The 27,886-nt window shown below is 43.9% G+C and overlaps 1 protein-coding gene across 8 annotated transcripts in view; it reads left to right on the top strand.

The window, feature by feature from the left end:
- FAM107B (family with sequence similarity 107 member B) overlaps positions 1 to 25,763 on the top strand; it is a 160,326-nt gene extending 134,563 nt beyond the window's left edge. For all 8 annotated transcript variants that reach the window (XM_042944939.1, XM_042944943.1, XM_042944945.1 and 5 more), the window contains 3 exons: positions 14,092 to 14,275; positions 22,424 to 22,574; positions 23,553 to 25,763. In XM_042944939.1, coding sequence (XP_042800873.1) covers positions 14,092 to 14,275; positions 22,424 to 22,574; positions 23,553 to 23,669 — 452 coding nt within the window. In that variant the 3' untranslated portion in view covers positions 23,670 to 25,763. The remainder of the gene's footprint in view (positions 1 to 14,091; positions 14,276 to 22,423; positions 22,575 to 23,552) is intronic.
- The last annotated feature ends 2,123 nt before the right edge of the window (positions 25,764 to 27,886 follow it).

Below are 27,886 nucleotides of genomic sequence, written 5' to 3'. Positions count from 1 at the left end.
TGAGACTCTTATAGGCGCACTTGGGGTGAAGGTGGCTGCATCCGGGGAAATTCAATATCACTAGCAGAAAACCTACTCACTGTGGATTGCATGTGGAGAAGTGCATGGTTCTGAGGAACAAGGGTGAGCCAGAGTGGAGGCCAAAGTGGGGTACGTGAGGAATATCACAGGAGCAGCTTCTCATGTCCATCTGGCTGTAATGATGGGGCCAACCTCTGCAGCTCTTGGCTCTAAGCTCCTGTGGTTTAGAGCAACCGATAAGCCGAACTCTTCCGTATTATCAGAATGTTAGAACTAGTAAGGGATCTCAAGGGTCATCTGGTCCAGCCTTCTCGTTTTACAGATAAGGAAGTTAAATAATTTATTATTTTCAATTAAACTTCACCTCATAAGTATTTAAAATCAGATAGTCAGCCTTGGAACAGAATTGGCTGGTTATTCTTTCCTTGTTCTGGAAGATCTGTTTTTGAGAACTGAAGTGGCTGAAGGGTAGACAATAAAGCAGATGGCGGGGTGGGGGTTGGTGACTGCAGTCCTGTTGCTCAGCCCCAGGACACTGAACTGATTTAGAGTCAAACGTGCACTGCCCCTGAGTCAGGGAACTTCACTTGTGCCTCTCTTCAGATCTGAACAGTGTTGTATGGTCCCTGAGGGCTTCAAAGTAACCTTGGCTGTAGGGTAGCTCTCTGTACCAGTTCCATGTTTTCCAGGATTTACACATAACTAGTTTTCTTTGTGCAATTCAAAACAGTGGGTTTCTTTTTTCCCCTTTAGTAAACACATGTGTCAAATGCTTCTTTTTAAAAACAACAGCTGCTGTGAACACAAGCTGTGCCTTCTACCACTGGGTGACACTGTTAGACCACAGAGGAGTCTTCTCTGGTAAAAGCAGGGTCCTTGAACTTCAGATCTCATCAAGCTGCTTTATGTAGGAGAGAGAGAAGCTCTGAGTCACTTAATGGTCATGTATCAAATGTTACTGGATAAGTGTAATTTATCTGTCTAAGGCAATTTTAAGGCCAATGACTTTAAGGTAATTAATAATTAAAGAAATCTGTTAATTGGACAGCATTTCAGTTGCTTAGAGGTTTGTGCAGATTAATGGGCTGCATATTAATGAAGTACTAATTGCTTTTTGGGAATATTTATGCAAGCCGATGTATTAATATTTATTTCTCACCAGACAACAATTTGAGTTAGCTTTCTGTGGCAAAAGACTCATGTTTTACACACAGCATTTGATGTCGTGGGCTTTTAGTGAGCATTTTATTGGGTCATCTCGTTCAAGAGGGAGGATAATCTTCTGGGTTAGGAAAATGTCTGCTGGACATTTGGTTCCCTGTACTGATCTTTATTGAGAGAAGAGACTTCACTCTAACTCATTCTGTGCTCCTTCAACATAAGATGAGGACAGAGAATTTGTTTAAAGTAAGGGTTGACCTCCCCTCCACCCTCTGTTTTTGCCCCTTTTTTGTAAATCTGAGCTCTGTACTTGCTGCATATCACCTGGCCGATTTTAGTTGAACGATATATGGAAAGCACACAGAGTTGTTTCTGAAGATGAGAAATAAGTAAAAGTCAGGTTTCCCCTTTGTGAGCTTAATGTGAGGGGAAGAAAACTTCAAATACAGTTTTAATAGAAGTAGACTTAAGTAGCCTCAGAGAAGTAGGAACAGTGTCCTGTTGGGCCAGAAGAGAGGGAATTCTCATGAGGAGTCAGGAAAAGCTTCGGGAAAGGAGCTACTTAATTTGGATGCTCTCACCCTTCGGTGTTTTCCCCCGTCATTCAGTCCACTTTTATGGAGTGGCCATGGGTGACACAGGCATGGTGCTGGGCACACAATAGGGAGTAAACACAGATCTGTTGCCCGCATGGTCCACAGCCAAAGTCACAAGGAGTTAGCGGCCCCAGCTTTCTTCTGGCTCTTTTGCATCATGTAGTCCCTGTGTGTCTGACTCTCCTTCCTGTGGCTTATGTTTGAGGCACCGTGCTAGAGCTGTGGGGATGATTTAAGTCAGTCAAAGGTCTCTTCCCTGCCAAAGGACACTCATCTGTTCTTGAAGGAGACAACATGGATATATAGGAAAAATTAATTCATGGTAAGTGTCAGATTCGTGGGGTAAGGGGTCAGCGAGCAGAATTGCCCACATCGGTGCAGACGAGAGGAAGAGGGCTCCTGAGAAGTGGCAGTGGGAAGATTTTTGGCGAGAGAAGCTTTGAGCTGGGTCTTTGCAAGGACTTTTCATTGGTCTTGAGGAGGGAATTTTACCTGAGAGGAAATGAGGAACAGAGGTGGAGATGGGAATGTGTGCGGGTTTTGTGTGGACTGGTTTGCCAGAGTAGAGGCTTTGTGTTGGAGAGCAGCCACAAGTTTGCAAGGGTGATTGAGGACCAGATTGTAGGGAACCTTGGGAACTAGGTGGAAAGTTAAGACTTTATCCTGATGTGGCAGTGATATTTGGCCTGGTGGTTCTTGATCTGATGAAATAGTGCATCGGATTTGGCTGGGATGCAGTGGGAAGAGTGGTCGGGAGGAGTGGAGGCCGGTGAAGGGCCAGCTGCTTGATTCGGAGACGAGGGGAGGAAAGCGTGAACTAGGACTATAGCAGGGGCAGTGGGTGACGGTCTCAAAGACATTTATTATGAGGAAGAAACACTGACTGGTTGATTCCGTATCAAGGCTGAGGTATAAGACATTTCAGAGATAACGTCGGTTTGAAAACTGGCTGGCCTATGGTGAAGTTAGGAAGTTAAGGGACAGCCACGGGATTATTTCTGACAGTGGGAGACAGGTGTGTGTGGCGTCCTCTCTGTTGCTATTGAAAACAAAAATTTCGACTCCCAATTTGCCAGGGATGATTTCCACCAGAATATAAGGGGTTGGCTCTGTCCTGCTTGGTGTTCTATTCTTATCTGGCCCAAAGGGGGCACTTATTAAACCAGCCAGCGAGGTTGAGCTCAACTTGACACATGTTTGCTTCAGATGTGAAGTATCCAGTTGGCAGTTGAAACTTTTGACCTGGAGCTTGGGAAGAAAGGAAGAATCTTCGTATACCCTTCAGAAATGGCTCATATAGCAGAAAGGCCAAGGGCATGTTGGGTCACCAGGGTCAAGAGTATAGAGCTAGGGACCTGTTCTGTAGAACAATGGGCACTGAGAGAGCGGGAGGGAAGAGGACGCTTGGGCAGACAGGTAGGGAGAGTCAGGGGAGGGTCGTCCAAGGGGCTGGCTTTCACATCGAGGAGGACATGGACGACAGCTTTGAATTCCACGGAGCAGCTGAGGAGCCAGGAGGCCTGAGGAGAACCCTGTACATTGGCTGCTATGCAAATAGGAACACAGTGCACGGAATTTGTTTTCTGTGATCTGTTAGTGTTAGTGATCCACTGGTAGCTTTTTGTGCTTGGCTGCCTCATGGATCACTGTCCTTGTGGACAGACCTCAGGGTCGGAGCATAGGACCTCCTATCTGAAAGAACGTCTGACCGACCCCCTGGCACAGTCCACCCTCTTGATAGCAGCCCATAAGGAGACCCCCCATCTCAGTTTGAAATATCTCTGGATGAGAGCTTGAGCCTCACCATTTTCTTGTGCTTGTTTGGTTGAGAAACCATTCTGTGCTATTGGGGGCTTCAGAGAGGACTAAGCAGGCTGGAACATGCGAAGCTCAGAAGCCTGGCAGGTGGTGACATGCCCTGTGGCGTGGGCTGCCGTCATGCAGCTGTGCTGCGTGTCATTGCCCACGATGGTGATGCTGGTCACCCGGTTGCCACTCTCTTTTCTTTCAGATGAATGCTTCTGTTGGCCAGGGCTGAGGAGATTTCTCCCTCCCACCATTCACTCCTCACAGAATTAGGGTAGTACCAGAGGGCAGCAGGGAATTCTAGAATCTGCCCTCAAGGTAGAGGGAGGGAATGTGCAGGATTCAAGTCTTACCTGAAGGGCTACGGGAGGTTAAGCAAATTGTGAACATAAGTAAAGTTATCTTGATGTTTGAAGACTTAAACTCTATATTGGGCCAAGTTAGGAAATGTTATGTTTTTGGAGATCCCTTATATTCATATAATTGCTTTATGCTCAGAATAGTTATTTGCAACAGATTACTGAGAAGTTGGAGAGAAATGGCCATCCAGTTCTGCAGATAAGACTGAAGCGTAGTAATTGGGAAATTATCAAAATTTTCAGGGCATTGGCAGGCTCAAGCTGCAGGCTCCAGTCTGTGCTTTGGCCTTGTCTATCAGGGATTTTCATCACCCCCTCCAATCTGCCCCCCTCCCACATCCCTCTGTGTCACATGAGTCCAAATCAAGAAGATGAGCAGAGACCAAGATTGGGTTTATCCATTAAATTTTGTCTCAGCTAGTATACCTGTGGCATATGGCCATCCATTTTCACTTAAATAGAACATTAGTTAATGAAGAGGTAGATTAATGAATTAATTTGTTGGAACTATTTAACTGTCTAATTTATTGAGCATATGCTGCAGGGGCAGGTACTGTGTGTGGTGGATGTTTTCCAGAAGTTTTCTTTTAATGCTTGCAACTGCTCTGCAAATGTAGGTATGTGAGCTCTGATTTACAGTTGAGGAGGTCAAGACCCAGGTTAAGTAACAAAAATCACATAACTGGTAGATGATGTAACCAGGATTCTAATCCAGGATGGGTGGTCTTCAAGCCTGGTTTTCTTTTCCATTATACTGTATTATTATTTCTCATGGATTGAACAAGGTTTAAAATGGATGAAATGACAAAATTCTAATAACATAGCAGCAACGAAATAATCTCTTAGATAGTAATTTTAATAGCTATTTGATATGTACAGTATTTAACGTGGTGTGACGTATATACAGAGAAGGACATAGGCCGTAAAGGTGTAGTGAGTGGTGCATTTTCCGAGTGAACAAACCTGTATAACCAGAACCTATATCAGGAAACAGAACATTAGCAGCACTCCGAAAGTCGTATTCCCTTCCCTCCCAGCCCACTCCCAAGATATCCTTTATCCTGATACCTAACACCAAAGATTGGTTTTTCCTGTTTTCGGACATTATGTATGTGGAATAATGAAGTACGGACTCTTGTGTCTGGCTTCTTTTGCTCAGAGTTACATTTGTGAGATTCAACCTTGTCGTCCCTTCGTTCCCATTGCTGCGTAGTATTCCAGTGTATCAGTGCGCCCAGTTTGTTTATCCATCCTCCTGATAATGGACATTTGGATCACTTCCTGTGTGGAGCTATTAAGTATAGCACTGCTGCGAACCTTCTTCGAAAAACCTTTGTGTTTGAAAGAACATGCGTCTTTCCTGACTTCTTTCCTCACTTTAATGCAATTTTCTGCAAGATGTCTTCTGTTTGGGGCTGTAAAGCTGTGATGTTAAAAGGCTTCTAAAATCTTTTCAAGAGGTAGAGAAAATCATCCTGTTAAAAGCGAAGCTTAAGTCTTCCTTCCCATTATCCCAATCCAGAAGAATGGACTGCTCAAAGAGCATCCCTTTGGAATCAGGCAGACCCAAGTTCAAATCCTAGTCCTGTCCTGTAGTAACTGTGTGACCCAGTGCAGGAATAACAATGTTATTATTACTAATTGTTATATATTGCCAGTGATGGCGCTAATATCAGATGACATCTGCTGAAGGTTTATGATTTCTAGTCACTGTATTTGGTATAAGTTTCTCATTTACCCTTCCTAACAACCCTACGAGATAATCTGCCATTCTTGTTTTTTTGTTTTTTTTTTTTTTTTTATTCTTTAACTGGTGAGGTAACCTGCCCAAAGACACAGTAAATGAGAAATCTAGAATTTAGACCCAGTCAGTACGATCTGGAACCCATGTTCTTGAAGCTGTCTGAGCCTCCTTTGTAGGCCATAGGGAATAATAACTCCTACCTCAGAGGGCCTTATCCAGAATTAAGTGATGGGGAGAAGCTAAATGTACACCTTCTAGGGGAGATCCATAGGGACCCCAGAGTGGATTGCTTTCGTGGCATATCTCTGCACTTTTAACAGTGTTGAGGGTCAGGGGTGAGGCCTCCCTGCTCTCCTGGTGGTTGTTAGGAAGACGGACATCTAGTTATTTGTGGAGCCGTCGCCACCTTCTGGTTGGTCTCGCCTCAGCCAAGCCGGCTTAGCTTTGATAATGGCCTGTGTTCCGTCTTCCCCATGTTTCTTGCCTCCTTTCCCATGTTCTAAATATAAAATATGTGCCTTTTTTATAAAAATACATTTTTAGGGGATGAAAAAACTGATGAGAAAATGAGTTTGGTATTTTCCCAAGGGCGTCACCATTTGGCGTTTGTACAGCAGCGTATTTGCAGCCACTTTATCGAGAGTTTGAAGTGGCGGCAGTCGTGGGGCCGGGCAGAGGCAAAAAAGTGACATTTCTGTGTGCAGACCGCTCTGGTTGGGTGCCATTTCTAAGCCTTAGTTTAGGTTTGTGGCCACAGAGGTCCCCTGGGCTCTTGTCTAATGCCTTCAGGTGCCAGATGGTGTCACTGTCCCTGATGAATTTGTAGGTTCACCCAGGCAGGTCAGGAGTTTGTCGTTGCAACCCTTGGCTGTTGGGGAACAGTTCTTGTTTTAACTCCCTCACCGCTCTCTCAGCTTCCTCTTTACAGCCTGCCTCCCTCCTGGGATCAGTGGGTACTGAGGGCAGGCTTCCCATTGCCAGGTGACCTAGGCCTGGGGCTGGCCTGCCTGCTATCTTAAGTGATCGGGCTCTTTCAGAGTATTGTCAGAGGGTTGCTAGAATCTCTTAGAGTCAGCCTGGGAAACAATTGCTCCTCAAGATTGCTTTGGAATTACTTCTAACTTGCCGGAAGTAGTTGTAGCAATTCAGAAGTTTACTTGTTTCACTTTGATTGGTCACAGGACACCCGTAGCCTACAGTACACCTGCATACATTGCCATGTTTCAGATATTGTTTTCAAAAAGGCTTCAATTATTAGTGCTTCTAGGTAGAATTTGATTTTAAATATTAAGGTAAACATGAAATTTAGCATAATTTCTAAATGTGGTTTTTAAATCTCATGGGATTAGGTTTTAAATTTTATCTTTCTGATGTAGAAATAGCAGATAAAACTGCTGACTCCAAAAACGGTGTGAGGAGGAAATTCAGATGCAATAAATATTTTTTATTAATCCACTTGTGACGTGTTTCTGTGGGAATGGTTATTTACCTCTGGAAAGCAGTCAACACAGAATGCCTGCGAATAGGCATGAAGTAGGCCCAGAGTAAACCTTTTTGATCGGGACAACAAAGCCAGGACTCAAAATCCATCTCTAATGTTGGTATTTTCTTGTCTCCTGGGATAGTAGAGTTTAATAATGACTTCTGTTTGTTGATTTCCAGAAGTTAAAGCAGAATTCTCATCAGGTGGTGTTTTTCAGTGCACCGTGTTTGGGCTTGTGGTCTTGGGGGTCTTCTGGGTTCTTGTCGAATGCCTTTGGGTACCAGATGATGCCACCGTCTCCTCCTGGTCCAAGGCAGAGTTTTTAGGTTTGCTTTCAAATCTCTAGGATGTATTTAGTATTAGGGTCAGTCTAAAATGCAGTTCTCTATTACTCAACTTGTTAAGGTATTTCAGTGCTGCCTTGGTCTCTGAGCGGCATAAAAGGACCTTGCTATTGGGGCCTATGTCTTGCTCTACCCTGCCCTCTGGCTAAGCCATTCACAACTCCATGTAGCACCTTGAAGGTGGGATAGACCTTTTTACACTTTTCAGAAGGTTTTTTTTTTTTAAATGGTCATTTATTTATTTTTGAGAGAGCGCATGCAAGTGGAGAAGGGCCAGAGAGAGAGAGAGGGAGCCAGAGAATCTGCAGCAGGCTCCAGGCTCCGTGCTGTCAGCTCAGAGCCCAAAGCCGGGCTTAAACTCACGAATCATGAGATCATGACCCCGAGCCAAAGTCAGATGCCCAACCCACTGAGCCACCCAGGTGCCCCTTTTTGGAAGGTTCTTAATATTTGTAGCATGAATGGGTCTTAGAATTACTGGATGTTACCAGTGAGAAGGGCTGTGGGTCATTTAGTTGAACTCCTATGTTTTTAAAGAAACCAAGGCCTAAAGAGGTGGAGTTTTGTATGTAAGGTTTCTCAGACCTCTAAATAAACTGTGTTAGTGGTGTTGGTCACACAGTTTATCTAATAATAGCTTCTATTTATTGAATTTCCATAGACATGCCAGAGATTGTATGGAGTACTTAAATAAATCTACATTTCAACCAATTCTTACAGCACTCACTTTAACAGATGGGAGAACGGAGGGTCACGAAAGTTAAGTTTTATCCAGGATCTCAAGCCAGTTTTATTTCTCCTACACTGAGCCAACACTAGTTTTCCTTTATTGAATTGAAATTAAAAAAAATACAAATCGGTTTATTTGATCAGGGGAGTATGACAAAAATGTCTTCGTGTTATTCTTCGTGAAGAATGTGTCATGTGGTAATAATGTCGATGCACAAAGTACTTTTCCTTCCAGACAGTTCTGTCTCATCCTCTTTGTCTGTCAGGCTTCAGGATTACCTGATGCTCAGGGAGGAAACCCTGACCTCCCAACTCCACTGTCTGCGCTGCACACACAACTTGTTGCTAGGACTTCGGACAGCTCAGGGGCTCCCTCTACTGGTAGTTACTTCATTTGACTACTATTTATTGACCTTGTCCAGGGAGTGTGAAGAATGTGAACATAGACCAGATGTGGTCTTTGCAGTGAAGGGATGACGATTATGTACACATTGCTGTGATAGAAGGTGGGGATTGGTGACTGTTAGGGAAAGGGAACAGAGAAAATTCCTTTGGGGTTGAGAAGTCAGGGAGTTTAATCGCAACTGGGGAATTAGGAAAGGTAGCTTGGAAGATTTGACATTTATCTGGATCTGAAAGGTTGAGTGAAATTTGGCTTTACAGCATTTCAGGGGTAGGTACTTGAAGAGGATCAGCATCTCTGCTGGAGAGAATGGTGCTGGCAAAGGCATGCTGGTGAGGAAGGCAGGGAAATGTGAACATTTGGGGGGCAGTAAGTGTTCATTTCAGTTTAAATTTTTTTTGAAGTTATTTATTTTGATAGTGAGTGAGCAGAGGAGGGGCAGAGACAGAGGGAGAGAGAGAATCCCAAGCAGGCTCTGCACTGTCAGCACAAAGTCCTATGCGGGGCTTGACCTCACAAACCATGAAATCATGACCTGAGCTGGAACTGAGCATCGGCGCTTAACCAACTGAGCCACCCAGGCACCCTCCATTTCAGTTTAATTGGTGCATAGGATCCGTGAAATGAAAGAGTTCCTTTAGGATCCGAAGGGCATTTTCCAGTGCCATTGACTTAGTAGCGATTAGGAAGATGGTTGACAAAGGGAAGAAAGTTGAAGAAGGACGTCATTTACGTTCCATGTGTTGGTCATGGCTCGGGGTGGAAAGTCACTGAGAAGTGGCCAGAATGCAGACCCCAGATCCTTCAGTGGCCATCACCACTGCCATGAGTACTAGAGGTTAACAGAGGTTGCTCCCTGCTGGTTCATCCCCAGGGCTCACCCCACTAAGTGACCTTTTCCCAGACCCCGGCAGGGTCTACTCCGTAAGGGGCCACAAGGACTGCTTTAGCCTGGTCCACAGGCAGGCCTCAGGTCACACTTGACTGAGGCTGAGGGGCCTCGTGTCTCCTGTCCTGGCCCCAGTTGTGCAGAAGGGCAAACCAGTGAGAAAGGGTTTGAAGGGGAGCGTCTGCACCTTTGTGTGCAGCAGGGTGTCTGCTTCAATCCAGGCGGGGACAGGCTGAGGCCCGCCTTCCTGCCCTGGTCCCCAGATACTAAACCTAGAGAGGAATCTGAAGAAAATTCCAAGCTAGAGCTTGTTTCCTAGATTCAGAACCGAAGCCTTTCCCATTCTGCACACTGAAAGCTCTACCTCTATCTTGGTATCAAGGCCCGAGATGTGCTTGTACCCTGGCACCGACATCCAGAAGAGACTGGGAGCGAGCACCCTATTTGTTTGCCTTTGCTTGCAGGAATTGTGAGAAAGGAGGGCAGAGGGAGGGAGCCTGGGGAGGTGGGGCGGGGGTGGGGGTGGCCAAGTGAGAGACCATGGATGTCAAACCAGTGAGGCAAAGGAAAGAGTCAGCCAGGGTTTGAGCACTGATTGCCTTCGCCTTCTTGCTGTCACCACCTAGACGTCTGTCCAGCAGGTACATCAGACTCTTCGTGTCCACTTCCACTCCCAGCTCCCCTGCATGATGGCGCTGACCCTCTTGTAGCTTAGGCCAGGGACCTTGGAGTCCCCCGTGCTTCTTCCATGCCTTTCGTGACTCTTGTCCAGTCCTTCAGGAAACCTCAGAGGCTTTCCAGTCAGCACCTATCCTGACCCGTCTGACCTGTGCTGCAACCATCCTGGTCTAACCCATGTGTCACCCATATCACTGTTCCTGCCCAGTTTTTTCCCCGCCTGCTGCTGCTGTTTTAAACTCAGTAACTACAGTGGTCTTTTAAAACCATGAGACTCCTAGGGTGCCTGGGTGGCTCAGTCAGTTAAGCATCTGACTTCGGCTCAAGTCATGATCTCACGGTTCATGGGTTTGAGCCCCGCATCAGGCTCTGTGCTGACAGCTCAGAGCCTGGAGCCTGCTTCTGATTCTGTGTCTCCCTTTCTCTCTGCCCCTCCCCTGCTCACACTGTCTCTGCCTCTCAAAAATAAATAATTGTAAAAAAAAGAAAACAACCATAAGAGACTCTTAAATACAGAGAACAAACTGAGGGTTGATTTGGGGCGGGAAGAGGGGGAAAAGGGTGATGGGCATTGAGGAGGGCACTTGTTGGGATGAGCACTGGGTGTTGTATGTAAGCGATGAATCACGGGAATCTACCCCCTAAACCAAGAGCACACTGTACACATTGTATGTTAGCCGATTTGACAATAAATTACATTTAAAAAAATAATTACAGACGGAAAAAAAACAAAACAAAATCAAGATGTAAAAAATTAAAAAATAGGAGTCCGGTCTGGTCACTTCTCTGCTCGAAATCCTGAATGTCTTTTCTGCTGTCTCCAGAGTAAAGGCCAAGAGTCCTTACAGTGGCCCTCACGTTCCCCATGACACGTGACCCCTCCCCGCCTGCATCACCTCTCCGTCCTCACCGACACTCATTCCTCCAGCCCCGCTGGCTTCTTTGCAGCTCCTCACACCCCCCAGGCACACTGCTGCCTTGTGGCCTTTGCATGAGTTCTTTGCTTTGCCCCACGTCCACAGGGCTCCCCTTCCCCCAGGTGATACTGACCTTAGGAGGCTGTGACCTGTTTTGATTCAGTGTCATGGAGATTATCCATGGTTTGGAGCAGAGAAACAGATCCTTTTATGGGATCCTGTAGGCCTTCTTGTCTGCTCATTAATGAGAATGGAAAGACCTCTGGGGCCACACAGAGGTGTGAATGGTGCCTTTCACATATCAGTCAAAGAGCACACTTTGGTGTGGGGCAGCGTACCAGGCTGGCCGTGATGGGCTTGCTGACTTGCCACCGTCAAGGTTTGTAATTCTCCAGTCACTGTGGTTGCAGGCATTCTGATTTAAAGGATCCATGTCAATAGCGTCCAAGGAATATTTGGTGTAAGTTGTTACGCACATCTCAGTGTTCAGTAATTCTGAGCCTCAGTTATGCCGTTAAACCTAAAATATATAAACAAATAGTGCATCCACAGTTTTTCTATTTTAGCTGATTTCTTTATTCTTTGGATTTTTAATCTCTTTATTTTCACATTAATCTTCAAGAGATTTTGCTATAAAAATAGCAAATTTGGTAGAGAGAACAGGTTTGAGACCAGAGACATTCATTTTAGTTTGAGCTTCCCATTACTAGTAATATTAGCATGAACAAGTTACTTTTTGTTTCCCCGTTTTATTGTTTGCAAAGTGAAGATTCTAGTTCTTCTGTTCGTTGGGTTGTTGCTAGGCTCACACATGGTCACGTACGGGCCCTGGGTGATTGCTGACTGCTGCTTGGAACATCTTTTCCCCTTGGGTGTGGAAGAACACACCAGTGGTTTGGAATAGTTCAGGATTTGGGAAAGCATCTTCATGACCTTGAGAGCAAAACTCCTGCTTGTGACTGACTGCACCTGGATCCAGTTTTTGTTTTTGTTTTAAAATTTTTAGTTGAAAACACATCTTTATTTTTTCCACTGCCTACCCCTTCACTCCTGTGCCCAAGTCCATGGAAACCACACCGTGTGTTCTCTCCTCCCTTCATCTTGTGTGAATATACGTGCTTTTACTTCACGTTTGCTCGGTGGGTTGATGTCATGGGCAGAAATAAAGATGGAACTTGTCTTCCGTCGAGGAGCTTATCCCTGGAAGACCTCTCCACTTTTTTAGTTTAGACCAGGTTTGATTCAGTTAACATTTATTCAGCTTCTGCCATGTGCCAGGCACTTTGCTGGGCCTGGGGATTTAGAGCTGTAAAAGAAGTGGTTCTGACTCTTGGGGAGAATAGGCAGAAACCCCTGGCTCCTCTGTGTCCTGCTGGAAGTACATCTGCACCACTGCTGGGCCGGGAGGCGTGGAGGGGATCGTTCTCTCCGTGTCCCTGGAGAGGTGGGGGAAGGTGGCCGTTTTGGGTGTGAGCCCATGCACGTGCGGGTCTTCCCCCAACCTTGGCCTGTTCTGTGGTCACTGTTCCGTCTAGAGGCGTCAGACTGGCCAGAGAATTAGTAAGCATGTTCTCTGGACTTTGAGGGAAGGCCCAGTGTCAAATACTGTGCCATAGTCAGACTCTGCATCTCATTTTTGGTTTGGGAAATAAAGTCATCATACAGGGACAGGGAAGCATGAAATGGCATGTTAATTATGTTGAAATATTGGACAGATTTGTTTTGGGGGCAGGGGAGCAGGATTGAGGTCAACACCAAAAGTGCCTAGGGGTCCACAGCAATGGAGTGCCTGCCGGCTGGACCCATCAGCTTCCAGCCTGATGCCCAGCCAGCCTTCTTCCTCCCAGCTCTTGCCCTCGCTGAGTTTGTTCTTCTGTCTCATTAAATATCACGAATGTTCGTGGAGTGCCCACTGTGTGCCACACACTGCCCCTGCATAGCCACAGGGGCGTGTGGGGGGGAGACCTGTGCCCTGAGCATCTCTTATGGGGGGACACACACTTAAATCATAGAATGAATGACTAGAATTGAACATGGGGTGGGGGCGGTGGTGGTGGCGGAAGGGACCCTGGGGATCGTCCTCTGTTCCTTTTGCTTTACTGATCAGGAGTCTGAGCCCAGAAAGGCGGTGGGACTCTGCCCAGGCATTCCATGGAGTTGTTGCGCTGTGCTCCAGTGACTGCCTGCCCTCCCCGCCAAAAACCTATACAGACGCGTTCTTGCCGCGAAGTATTCTCCCTTTGTCTTCCCTTCTTTCTTCCCTTCCTGTCACTTCCTTTTTTTCTGGCACTGTTGTGGGGCAGCTGGAGAGGGGGTGGGTAAGACAAAATTCTTGCCCTCGGGAGCATTTGCTTTCGAGAGCCAGTAACCAAGAAGCCAACTCACAGGACTGACAGCGGGGAAGAACTGGGGGCCGGGTTGGGTTTAAGTAGGGTAGGGAGAGGTCAGACCTCGCTGAGAAGGTGACATTTGAGGAGGGAGCGGAGGACAATGTGAGCTGGGTGCTCATGTAAGGGGAGAGGAGACCCCGGCCAGTGGCAACATCAGGAGCAGTGCTCTGCGCTCGAGAAGCCTCACAACATTGATGGGTGTCATGGGTCTGCCCATTACTGGTGCACATTCGTTGCGGGGGTGGGGGGAGGGGGCTGAAAGAAGCAATGAAGGATCCCGGTCAGGTGTCCAGGTGCTTGTAATGGGGTTAAGTTGGTCTTTTGACATGTTGGCAGGAAGCATCCTGTGTGACCTGAAACTTAAAGTGTGAGCAGTAGTGACCAGAGTCAGATCGTGGGTCCCCTTTGCTTTAGTCACCCGGAAAACCACGGCCATTGTTGTGTCTCTTTTTCTCTGCCTCCTGCTTTCTCGAAGCTTCAGAGGAGTTTTCAGTGAAGCAGTGAGGTGGGCCCTGGGGGATGGCACGCCTCCGCAGGAAAGACCAGAGACCGTGTCACCTTTCTCTTTCAGACGGCCCGTCTGAGGACAGTGACCTCAAGGACGCCTATCTCATTCCGAGAAACATCATGGCTGAGCCAGACTACATGGAAGATGACAATCCGGAGCTAATTAGGCCTCAGAAACTAGTCAATCCTGTCAAAACATCCCGCAACCATCAGGATCTTCACAGGGAACTTCTCATGAATCAAAAAAGGTACGGTGGTTTCCTGAGCAGAATTTTCCTTTGGGGACTTCAGCTTCAGAGATGTTTACCTTTCTTGATGGTTTTTAAGGCTGCCTTGTTCCTTCTGGTGTCCTTGAGCCAGGGCACCCCCTTCCCCCCCATAAAGTCCCGTCATCTGCTGGAGTGACTCTGCATTCTACAGAACTGTGTCCTCTTTGAGAATAGACACCTGCTTTAGAATTTGGATGTGAGGGGATCGATTAAGGATAAAAGAGTATCCTAAGTTGAAGAGGAATACCTTATTTGTTACATTTGTAAAAATTCTGAATTTGCCCCTTACATTTGGGGCATTTATTATTTTTTTGGAAGAGAGAAAACATTTACCTTTTATCTTCTTTGTAGACAGTTTGCTCCATGTGTGCTATAAAAAATTTGGATGTTGGGTTGGTATAGTCTGCTTTTTAAGTGATTCTGGGCAGGGCAGGTTGACTGGGAGAGCCAAGGATACAAAATTATTTTTATTTATTAGGACACAGAATTACTTACTTTATTTAAGAGCCTTTAAGCTTCCTTTGGAGCTCTTCTTGGATCTTCAGAATGAAACTGTTGATCTTAACTGTGGGACCTTATGGGTCATTCATTGCCCTACTCTTTACTCAGCCTTAGTAGCTACCCATTGAACTGAAGGATATACAGACCAAGTTAAGCAGCCAGGTCATATTTTAGCAGGAAGGCCTAATTTAAAAATAAAAATAAAAAAATGTGAAGAGATGTTGGCGGCAGTTCTCCTTCCCTAGTGCACCCCTGCCACGCATTATTCACGTGCCCCAGTATGCTGTTAGATTCATGCTGATTAAACTGAATGCACGTTTGATCCTTTTTGAATAAGTGCTTAGCTTCTAACCATCTTTGTCACATAAAAGAAAAAATATATAGAATTGATATCATGCCCAAAGCAAAGCAGAACTGTACGTTCCTAAATAGACCACAGAGTTTGAAGACAGTCTTACCTGGGAAATGATGGCCTGCATTTTGGTACAAAGATCAAAAGTTTAATGTACTCCAAAAGAGCAGCAGTTGCCACTGAGTGGTTTTCTGATCGTCTTTTACCTCTTGGTCCTCAGTTGCCTTATCTGTAAAGTGGGAGGAGGGGACTTGGTTGATCTCCAGTAAGAGACATTCTGGCCCAAGCTGTTTTTGTTTTATTTGGTTTGGTTTTGTTCTTCTGTTATATCTATGAAAAGGCTCCAAGTTGGAAGAGAGGCAAAGGTAAAACCAAAATTGGCACACTTGTTCTCTGAATTATAGCCTACAAATTATTCCACAAACATGTACTTAGTACCCTGGGTTATATCTAAAACGTATAGGTTTGTACAATCGAATCTGGTTCCAAATTTTCTAGAGTAGTCATTTTCTGTGAAAATAGACCTTCCTTCTGTCTGACTTTCTCTGGCCCATGATTTCTTTTCCTTGTTTACACAGCTGACTCTTTAGCCAGGCCCAGCTCAAGTAATTTGGGAGAATGCTGGTGTTCCCTCAAGTACCATGGTGTAGAGAGGATGTTGCTCTGAGGTTAGAGGGAAATCATCTAAATCCTGGTTTGCCATTTAACTTGACCTACCTTTATGACCTTGGACAAGGTCCCCCTTCCTGACACACGTTTCTTCATCTATGAAATGGGGGATAAAAATATCCTTCTTACAAAAAATAAATAGGGGATGGGGCACCTGGGTGGCTCAGTTGGTTGAGTGTCCCACTTCAGCTCAGGTCTTGATCTCATGGTTTGTGAGTTTGAGCCCTGTGTCCAGCTCTGTGCTCACAGCTCAGAGCCTGGAGCCTGCTTTGGATCCTGTGTCTCTCTTTCTCTCTGCCCTTCCACTGATCATGCTCGCGCGCGCGCGCGCTCTCTCTCTCTCTCTCTCTCAAAAATAAATAAAAACATTTAATAAAAACAAAGTAAATAAGGGCGCGTGGGTGACTCAGTTGGTTGAATGTCCGACTCTTGATCTTAGCTCAGGTCTTGATCTTAGGATCGTGAGTTGAAGCCCCACGTTGGGCTCCATCCTTGGCATGGAGCCTACTTAAAAAAAATTTTAAATAATAACGTGTGAAGAATACCTGTTAAAATGACTGGGGTATAACAAATGCTCAATTCGGGGCGCCTGGGTGGCTCAGTTGGGTGAACGTCCGATTTCGGTTCAGGTCATGATCTAGCTCATGGTTCATGAGTTTCAGCCCTGAGTTGAGCCCTGTGCTGACAGCTCAGAGCCTGGAACCTGCTTTGGATTCTGTGTCTCCCTCCCTCTCTCCTCCTCCCCCACTCACTCTCTCTCTCTCTCTCTCTCTCTCTCTCTCTCTCAAAAATAAGTAAACATTAAAAATAAATAAATTTAAAAAATAAATGTTCAGTTAGTCCCATCCATGTTCCACCTCCCATGTAGCATCTTCTGAAAATTCCCATTGCTTCTTCCCCCTTTTCTCTGAAGGGCTGTGGCCTGGCTTTTGAAGTATATCAAGAGGGGGAAAAGAAACCGAAAAGGCAGGAAGGTGGGTTTCAAAATCCAATGCATGTATCTCATCCTATGTTTTCAGGTTTTTGAAGATAAGATCTTAGTTTGGTGGGGTCCTCACATTAGAAATACAGTTGGTTTGTGGAGTGAAAATGTCTCAAGCAGTTTCTTCTCTGATTTATCTTCTATCATATATACTTACTAGAGACTCTGGGGTTTTTATTTAGAAATAAAATTTCTAAATTTAGAAAATCTAGAAATTTTTGTGCCAAATGATAGGAAGTTTCAGAGGGATAAAAATATATTTGGTTAAAGGATAATTGTACTTGGTTTTTGGCTTGAATCATGATGAAAGTCTGCTTCCTTTTCTACAATTTGTAAAGGACCTTCCCATATTTTATCTTAACCAGTGATCTTTCCAGTAACCCAGTGTGTGTTATCTTGGGGTTACCCTAATTTGACATATAAATACAAGAAAACTCAGAGAATAAACATAGAATAAAAAGCAATTCATACAGATAAACCAAATAGAGTAATAGTATCACTCAGAAAAAAAAGTGGAGAAAAGAGAGGGAGACAGAAATGAGATCAACGCAAAGCAAGCATTCCATGGAGCCCTGTACCTTTGCTCTACTTAGGCATAAATTTGGCTCAAAACCCGGGAGCATTTGGTTCACAGAGTTTTTCAGGTTACATTTTAGAGATCATAAGATAAAAGCAGATTCACTGTTTAGGAAAACAAATACTCGTAGATACTCATAAATACTCTGAAACCTACACCCTGTCAAGGATATAATTCTCCTCTACTTACCGTCTTTTGGACCTAGATCAGTTTTAGATTAAGAGTTTTTAAATTTTGATCTGGTTACAGTCTGCCATTAGGTCTGATTATGAAGACCTTTGGTCAGCTTCTCAGGTTCTGTAGGTATTCCCAGTAGCTTAAAGGGCAGATTTCAAGAGGCATTATTTTTTGTAGTTGGCAGATTTCAAAAGAAATTAGTTTTTGTAGTTGAAAGATGAGTGTTCGGGACACCTGGGTGGCTCAGTCGATTGAGCATCTGACTTCAGTCAGGTCATGATCTCACGGTTCATGAGTTTGAGCCCCACAGCAGTCTTGATGCTGTAAAATGTAGGGATTGAAGCGCAGAGCCTGCTTCAGATCCTCTGTCCCCCCATCCCTGCTCGCCTCTTTTTGCCCCCCCCCCCCCGCCCTTACTCAAGCTCTCTCTCTCAAACATAAAAATGTAAAAAAAAAGTGCTTGAGAGGTCTTAAAAATATAGGGATATTTCTTATATAACTTAGAGAGATTCTATCTTCTCTACAAAGTACTTTTGGTCACAGATATAGAATATCCAATCACCTAAACACATCTCTAAAATTGGTTCTTTGGCTTGTACCTTCCAGTCAGCAATTTCGTTTCCTGTGATTTTCGTTGTTCATTTTATATGCTTTGCTGGACAGATAGTTCCTCAGTAGATACTTGTTGCTGTACCACGTGGCAAAAAATATGGGAAGTTGAGTTAGAAGTATTTGCATTTAGAATCCATGCAGGTAGAAATGACTCAAGCCAAAAATGTAGATAAAGACAGGTCAAACCAGAAGATTCCAAGATTTAAAGATCAAGGACTTGAAATCCAAATGCAACCCTCCCCTTCCACCCTAAGAAAAAAATTAGGCCAGGAGATATTTGGCTGGGTGGGGAGGGGAGCTGTTCCGGTAGGGTTTGAGCCAGCCCTTGCCTCTGGCTTCGTGCTCTCCCAGGTGAGGAGAGAGGGAATTTCACCTTTATGGGTTTTATGTGTCTGGGGTGGGGGTGGAGTGAATGAATATAGACCCTTCCAGTCTGTCCCTTGATGTATTCAGTGGTTTATGTGAAATGTGAAATGTACCTTCAAAAGTTGTCTGTACATGTCATCGCTAGTGGTAGAAAGATAAATTGTTGGAGCCTCTCTTGGAGGGCAGTGAATCCACTGAAATGTAAAATGTGCTGGTCAGCCAGCAGTTGTACTTTTTTGCATCTAGCCAACAGAAATAGTTCTATAAAAGGGCAGGTATACATGTATAAGGAAGTTCATTGCTGCATTGCTTTTAATAGGGAGCAACTGGAAACAACCTAAATGTTTGTCAGGGGAGTGGGAAAATGATGGCACTTCTGTGCCATGACATCTTAGGCAGATGTTCAGAAGAATGAGGAGGAGGCCATAGAAAGTATGGAAGAGGACAGACCAAAGTCTTAGTTATCTGTGGGTGTAAGAATGGGAAATGGTCCGTGGGGCAAGGACTCTACTCTGTACAATTCTAACCACATAGAATACAGTGTATGTGGTGCTCCCAAGATTTGCTTAACAGGGAGTTTAGGTGTGCTTTTACTTTTACATATATGGGTGCATATGTTACCTACCTTTTTTTTGTTTGTTTTGTTTTTGCAAAGAGCACTTACGAATTTAAAAAACTATCTTGGGTGTCCTCTGTCACATTATAGTCACAGGAACTAGACCCAGAAATAACTGTTGGTGTCGAGTGGTGCAAAGCCATCAGGACTTAAGCACCTGTCAATCATAGAGGAATTGAAAGTGCTTGTTAATTGTATCTGTCAGAAGTGATTAAAGAGAAATCAGCTGTTAGCATGCAAAGAATGACACTATAGTCCATGAGATTTGGAGTGGCTTGTTTTTGTCTCTGGGCACTCTCTACAGGCTGATCCAGTTTTCAGCTCAGAATCATATGGGCAGTGCTTGACTTTCCATTCAGCACAGAAAGTGAAGTGATCTTCTGTGATAAAATATTAACTAAATTTGCATGACTTTTTGACTGCTGTAAGTGCAGAACATTTATCAGATAAGCACCATTTCCCTGAGCTTTCTGTGGCTAAATATTTTATCTTACTATCTCCATTGTGTAAAGTCTTTGACTAGAAAATGAATACTGGATGTTAGTTAAACCCATTCATAGGCTGCAGCAGAATGCCACCTTAGTGTTCATACATCAAAGTTGTTGAGCATCCTTTGCATAATCCAGAAGAATTTAATAACCATTGAGGTTAATTTTGCCAGTGAAATAAAGGGAAAGGAAAATTTTTGAAATTTCAATTATGTAGATAGCTAAATTCTTAATCCTAAAATTTAAGTCCCTTAATTCTGTCTGTGGTATCCTACTGAAGCTTTTTAATAGTCATGGAACTGAGTGGGTCTTTACTCAGATTATTTACAAACATATTTTCTTATGCTCAGGTGCCACTTACATTTATTGTGAGCAAAGTACCATAAGTAGTTTTTATTACACTTCATGTTTAACTTCCAGAATAGTTCCTCGATACTTCTGTCGACACCATAAGATCTTTTTTTTTTTAATCTTTATTTTTAAATTTATTTATTTTGAGAGAGACAGAAATAGCGTGAGTCGGGTAGGGGCAGAGAGAGGGGGAGAGAGAGAACCCCAAGCAGGCTCCGCACTGTCAGCATGGAGACTGATGAGGGGCTCAAATCCACGAAACCGTGAGACCATGACCTGCGCTGAAACCAACAGTCGGACGCTCAACCGACTGAGCCACCCAGGTGCCCCCATCATAAGATCTTAGTAACTGCAAAACACACTAATTAAATCACAGAAGTAACTCATCTCCTTTCCTTTGTTTCTTCTTTTTTTTTTTGGCTGAATTTAATGCTTTTCATTCTTCTTTTTTACTAAAAGTTCTGCTAATGAAAATTGGGAAAATGAAGATACATGTTATTTTGACTATGCATCCTTTATCTGTAGTGATGGCATATACTGATCTTTACTCTGTAAACAACTTTGAAACATTTGTGATTAAAAAAATGGAGATAGGGGAGATGCCAGAATCTTAAAAAATTATAGTTAGATAAATGAAGAAGTGTGAAATTGAGGATTTGTTTACAGATGAAATAGTGTGAACTTGAAAGACATTGAGAGGAGTGTGTTGACGAGTTTCTTGCAGCCAGAGCCCACACTTGGGAAATTGTTATTTGATTTAACAGTTACTCAGATGACTCCCAGATGCTGAGACACATTGGTTGATTGAAATAGTTTAGAGAACCACCACCAAGGTAGACATTCCTGAATTACAGACTAGCAGTCACCATCAGCAGGACCAGAAGGTGCGTGGGAAGGTGCATGGGCCCATCTCAGTCCTGAGTTGATTCAGTAGGGCCCTTCCTGCTGCCCAGAAAAGCCTGGGTCACTGACAGGTCAAGTGTGCATGTGTGTGGGTGCGTGAGAGTGAATACGCCCACCATCACTTCCACCCTATGCTGCCTGAAATTGATGATGTTCTTCCTGTTCTGTGGTTTGTTTCATTTTTATTTTAAATGCTCTTAGTAAATGTTAGTATCAAGTTGAGATTACTTGAGAGCTAGTGGAGACTTGCTAAAGAGAGAAGGAAGACAGGAGGAGGTAGGCTGACTGAGCCAGCACTGTGGAAAGCCTGGACTGAAGAAATCTTAAGGAAATGGTAGAAAAATAGAAACCAGCAATGTCCTAGCTAACAGTTAAACATAGAAGTTCCACCTAAGGAAATGTCCTTGACTTACCCCAAACATTTTGGGTGCAGGGTTGCTAGGGAATAGTCTAAGTTTTGCTTTTGTTTCTCCCCATCTGCAAAGAAGGCAGCCTGATTTATCTCTTAGAAAAGTAAAATTTCCCTGAAGCCTGATTTCCGTGCATCATCAGTAGTAAACTACACATCTGAAGCAGTTCCACTGTATGGAGCACTAGGAGTCAAGGGATCAGAATTCTCTGCCCCCAGCAGTGATGAAATCTTAGACGTGCCTTCTGGTGTACAAGAGCCCTACGACAAATTTGAGAATTTTGGAAGAGGGGTCCAGGGCCATTTTGCTGTTTACATTTCTGTGCTAGCCTAACTCTAGGCAATATGTATGTGTGTGTGTGTGTGTGTGTGTGTGTGTGTGTGTTTAATATTTATTTTGAGAGAGAGAGGGAGAGAGAATCCCAAGCAGACTCCATGCTGTCAGCACAGAGCCCGACGAGGGCTCAGTCTCACGAACCATGAGATCGTGACCTGAGGTGAAACCAAGGGTCGGATGCGTTGCATCTTGGGAAGGTTTCCCTAAAACTTCAGGTGGAGGCACCTCATATTCTGGGTATCTCCATCCTCACCATCTCTGTCTATCTCCATCATCTCTGTTCTCCTCTGTCATCTCCATCCCCATCACTCCATCTCTGTTTTCTCCATCTCCACCTTCCTCATCTTGTGTCATCCCTGTCCTCCTCTTCTCTGTCATCTCCATCTTCTCCGTCTCCATCAGCATCATAAGCGATCATAATACCCATTGAATGAGCCTGCTATTCCGACCTTCCCCCCTCCAAACCATCCTCACTACCCTTTACATAGCCTAGTATCTGGCACACAGTAGGTGCTCAGTCCATTTTTATTGAATGAATGCATTTTGCGTACTCTTGGAAGTTGTTCTTGTCTCTCTTCCATGCTCGTGAATTCCTGACACCACCCGTGCTGACTGGCAGCTAGTAGGCATCATAGTGATGCTGCTAATTCAGTAGACCCCTTTTCTGTGGCTGACGCCGTAAATTTCTGTTCATGATGGGTGTGCCCATTAGATTAAAACTTTCTTTTGTTTTTGTTTTTAAGATTAAGACTTTCTAATTTTGTTATTTATTTACTTATTTATGCAGGGGTCTTGCCCCTCAGAATAAGCCAGAACTGCAAAAGGTGATGGAAAAGAGAAAACGAGATCAAGTAATAAAGCAGAAAGAAGAAGAAGCACAAAAGAAGAAATCTGACTTGGAAATAGAACTATTAAAACGGCAGCAGAAGCTGGAGCAGGTGAGAGTGAGATGAAAGTTGTCTTTTTCCTTTATTCAGATCCATCTGACATTCAGTATTATGTGAGTTTAAGGTGTACTGCGTGCTGACTTGGTGCATTTATATTGCGGTGTGTTTGCCACTGAAGCGTTAGCTAGCGCCCGTCACATCACGTAATTATCATTTCTTCAGCGTTGGGAACTAAAGGTCTAGTCACTTAGCGTGTTTCTGTTCATAGTGTAGTTTTGTTTATGTTCATAGTGTAGTTTTGGTGGCTGTAATTACTGTGCTGTGCTGTGTATTACTTCCCTACTGGTTGCAAGTTCCTACCCTTAACCAACATCTCTCCCGTTTCCCCAGCCCCTGCTAGCCGCCATTTTACTCTCTGCGTTTACAGTTTTGGTTTCTCTAGATTGCACGAATAAGGGAGATCATGCAGTATTTGACTTTCTCTGGTTGACTCCTCTCAAAAGTTATCTCTTCTGTCCTGAGAAATAAGAATGTTGGAACAAGCAAAATTTACCAGACGTGTCAGATGTAAATGCTGATTTCACAAAAGGAAACTATGAGACAGAATGTCAGCTAATGGGCTAAATAAAACACATTCAAATGAGGTAAAGACAAGGATTCAGGAGGCAAAGCCCAAACTGGGGAATATCACTGAACTCACAGCAGAGCACTGGGGAGCTTAAGCAATTGAGTGAGATTCAGCCTCACCAACCAACTGCACATTGGTCTCGGGATCCTGTTTCCGTAGCCTTGATTTTTGGGTTTTTGGTTTTGGTTTTGCTGGTAGTACCACCCGGGGGGGGCTGCTGCTCCCTCGCAGGACGACCCCAGGCCCTGCACATGTCCGTACATATATACACCTAAGGTGGAGACTGGGAGAGAATTTCCTCCACTGGGAAATGAAGGTGTTAGGGACTTTGGAAAGAGGAGGAGTGTTTCGAAAAGCCTCTCATTTTGTAAATAATTTTCCTGTTTCTGAATTTCATTTAGCATGAACTTGAGAAGCAGAAATTGCAAGAAGAACAAGAAAACACCCCAGAGTTTGTGAAGGTTAAAGGCAATCTCAGGAGAACAGGCCAAGAAGTGGCCCAAGCGCAGGAGTCGTAGGCCTGGGCCACAGAGACCGCGCGCCCAGCACACCACACGGGGAGGCCGTGTGCAGGTGTCTCCGCAGCACTTAAGCTCAGGGCAGAAGCCCCTGGAGAGAACCCCAGCCAGCAGAGAATTGTTACTTTAAAAAGGATTTGGTTTTGGTTTTCCTACAATCTGGGTGGATAAATGACCTGTGACAGTTGATTTCTATTCGCCAAATGAAGGACGTTGACCAGCACTTAAGTTGGGATAAGTGAACCTGTGTTCAAAGACTTAAAAAAAACAAAAACAAAACCACAACAGCAAAAAAGAAAGAGGACACTGGAATAAATTCTTCAGAATTGCACTACTTGGTTTTTCTTTCAGTCCAAGTTTAGTGGGGCAGAGAGCCTTTCTCCTTCTAAAATCTAAAACAAAAAACAAAAAACAAAAAAACAAAACGTGTTTTGTTTTTTCCTTTAAGTATCTGCTAGATAATTTAGATCACATAGAAAGGCATTGATCTGTTACATCTTATATTTGTAAATTCTCTGTTGAGAATCCAGCATTGTCTTGTGTAGTCCTACTGTCACCCGTGTTAGGTTGACACCTGAGAATGTTGATGTTAATGTTGAGCACAGCTGTTACCTTTGTTGGCATTAAGATTCAGAAATAGGGTGAGAAGGTTTAAAAACATGGAAACAAAAATACCTAAAAATACGCGAACAAGTTACACGTAAAACATACGGAAACAAAAAACACATAAAGGTCCATCTTGATCTTATTTTAATTGCTTTTGGTTCTCTGATACTAGAATGCTCCATAGTGACAGTCCAGTTCAGAGAAGGCACATTGTATAAATCCAGTTCTTGCTTTGATAACTATTAGGATCTTGTTTTGTTTTGTGTTTGAATTTCTTGCCGAGCTAGTCCCTTTATATGAAACAATCCTTCCGCTCCTTTGGAGTATAAAAACTAGTTCCATATAACCCAACTTCAGTGTCAAAAGTAGAGGGTCCAAATCTTTGAGAACAGTGTGGGGGAAACTCCCTTCGGGAGCCAGGCAAGGAGGACTTGTCTGGGTATTCTAATGTGAAACAAACGTAGATCGGTCTCCAGGAGGCCTAGGTGGAAGGTTGATAGCATCTGTACATTTTGGATATCATTAGAATTCCCAGTTTTGGAAATTTCGGATCAAGGATCACATACTGCTTTGCCTTTTTTTTTTTTTTTTTTTTTTTTCCGGTGAAGAAAGACTCTTTCGCTGCTCTGTCAGCGGTGATGACCACCGTATGCACCTCAGGAAATGCTGAGGTGAAGGGAGAGGCCGCCCAGCTTCCGCACACCAGCTAGCTTGCTATCCTAAGTGAGTCCCAGGCGGACAACAGCGAAATCCTTACGCAAAGTACGTTTTATTACCGCTGGTACATTTTACTGGGGGTGATCTGGAAGAATTCATGTGGATTCAGTATGTTCTCCATCCAGACGATTCAGCCAGTAATTTCTACATTGCAGAGTCCTCTCCTTTAAAGGCTCATAGAAAACTGGATCCCGAGCTTTTAATCCTAATAAGCATAGTAGAAATTAGCTTTCTATGGGAATGCTTTAGTTTCCATAGTTGACAGGCTCATACTCAGTCCTCATGTGAACAAGATGAAGGTAAACACAGAGACAGCACATACTGCCAGTTAGAGGACATGTCGACCACACCCGCAGTGGGTGATTTCTCACCAGTGGGTATTATTTGAACGAAACATGAGATGCTGAAGATAAAATGTTGCTCTGTAATAGTCTACTTTTGAAGGATGGAATGGTAACTATTTTTCTTCCATCCTCCTTCTTTTTGAGAGAAGAAGGTATGTCACGTGATCCTCCTGAAGGTACATTTCTGATTGCACGCTGACTGGAGTGCTGTCTTTGTGTATATGGACCAATGATGAGATTTGCAGGATGAAGATTCAGGACTAGCTCATAGCCTTTCACCTAACTGGATGTTGGATCTTAAGTCCTGCGTCTCTGAAGTAATTCTGCCACTCGATAGAATTCTCAAGGGTCCCCAACAGACTCCTTTAGAAGGACCGATTCTGTTCCTAGAACTTACCTAGAATTCGTTCTTCACTGGGAAGAAAAATGACAAAAGCATCTCCCTCCCAGTCTCACTCCCCAGTCTGCACAGTTACATGTAGCGAGTACTACAAGGTCTGGCCAGAAGACTTGTAAATAGCGTGAGGTGATGTCTTATGACCAAACAGTGGGATGTACAGGTCGGGAAGCTCCCTGAAGCCGTCAGCTCAGCTCAGCTCACAAGCCTGAGTTTAAAAGGGTGCCAGTCTCCCCTCCACACGTTAATACTGTACGGTCCAAACCCCTAGGACTCCTGAACATCCGGGCAATTTTGTGCTTTGAGCCACTTTTTGACAGAAATGGCTCCATTTTTCCACTCTGTGGTTTTCTTAAAATAGTTCAGTGTTTTATAGTCTCCTGGTAGTAAAGTAGTGTTGCTTTCTAAGCTGCAACGGTTGACTTTATTCTTCTACTCTGAAAAATCTTGACTTGTTTGAGTGTATATAATATATATAAAGGGAGCCTTAATGGATTTGTTTTCATAATTTAATATTTTTTGTATTTGCTCTTGTATAATTGTTTTTAATGGAAAGTATTACAGAACTGAGGGTGGAATTCTTAGAACCAAAGTTATTCTTAATAAAAATCACCACGCGCTTGGACCACGCAGCTGTGTTTGTCTGATCTGTTGGAGATGGATATCTGGAACCGAAGGGGGGTTGCTGTGTTCACCTTCAGTAGAAGGTGGTTTTAGGGTCTTCCTTTGGTGACTGTCCTGTTTGACACCCCCCCAGCCACCCCCATCAGTTATGTCCTCTGTCTTGCTTCAGTCAGGCTGACAATTCATTGTGTCAAACAAATTCATGGTAAGGGATCATGCTACTTTTTGTATAAAATATGTGGTATTTTAGCAGCAGCTAGCTGTCCGTCAGATCGAAGTATTCTGAATTCTAAGTAGTCTGGTAGAACAGTGGGAGGTGTATTTTGGCAAGGGCCATTTTTTAATGCCGTGAGCTAGTACATATAACATATCTGAGGTGTGACCATGAAATTATTCTGCTTATTTAGCTAGGTTAATGTTACCCTCCAAAAGTGACTTTGGGAAACTGTATGCTTGATTATACTGCACTATTAGTTAAAATAGTTTGGAGATTCCAGTCTCTCTGTGCCTTTTTTTTTTTCCAGCCCCGAGTTACTACTCAGTTTGATTATCCAGCTGTATTAGACTCTATTTTGAAAATGAAATGTACTCAGGGCAGTGAAGATTTTCTACATCCAAGGGTAAACCATGAGTTCTAAAGGGCAATGCAGAAGATGGGTTAAAAACACAACTCGAGCTACAACTGCATTCTTGTAATAACCAGGCAGTTTCCCAAGGGGGCAGTTTTGAGGCCATTAACTCCATTTCATCGAACCACTCTACGCTTGCTTGTTTCTTCGAGTAAATAGTAATAGATGTGAAAAAAGCAGAGGGCAATTAAAGTGTTTGAGAACGTTTAAAATGCTAATTGCAGCTAACAAGTATTGGAATACAACTACCAGGCTTACATTTACTGGTATAAAGAGAAATGAAGTGTTTTCTCTCTAAGGTCTTGGGTAAATAACATCTTTCTGAGGTAGCCTCACATTTACAGTTTCTTTTTTTTGTTTCTCCTCTTGAGAAGATGCAGTCTGATTATCAGCTGAGATGTTTTGAATGTCTTCCTACTTGTTCCTAGGTCTTCTAGCAAGATGGTAATCGTCAACCAGAGTCTGGGAAAAAGGACGCTTGGTTATTTATCGAGACGATGTTGATTGCTGCTGAGTGGTGTTGTTCCCAGGCCCCTAAGGGTTAGGGAACATATTTGTGTGTGTCAGTGTGAATGTGTATTTACACATTTGTATTGATTTTATTTTTGTATCTATGGTGATCAAAAATTATGAGTTCACATTGATAGTCTCAAATGTAACCCAGTAGTACATGCTGGCTTTTCCATTTCCGTACTTGTTGCTTCTTTCTCTAGCAGTGAAAGCCTTCTCCATGTACCTACTTATTTTCATAGCCCCCCCATATGTCACCCACCTCCTGCCTTCGCTCGGCCACCATCCCCACGCTGGCCCTGCTTAGTGGCTTTGTGACTCGATTTTTTTTTTTAACTTTTCATTTGTTTATTTATTTTAAGAGAGAGCATTATTTTGGGAGGGGCAGAG

The sequence above is a fragment of the Panthera leo genome, chromosome B4 (assembly GCF_018350215.1).
Source record: "Panthera leo isolate Ple1 chromosome B4, P.leo_Ple1_pat1.1, whole genome shotgun sequence".
NCBI lineage: Eukaryota > Metazoa > Chordata > Mammalia > Carnivora > Felidae > Panthera > Panthera leo.
The sequence above is the reverse complement of the archived record's forward strand: the minus strand, read 5'-3'. Positions and strand labels throughout refer to the sequence as shown.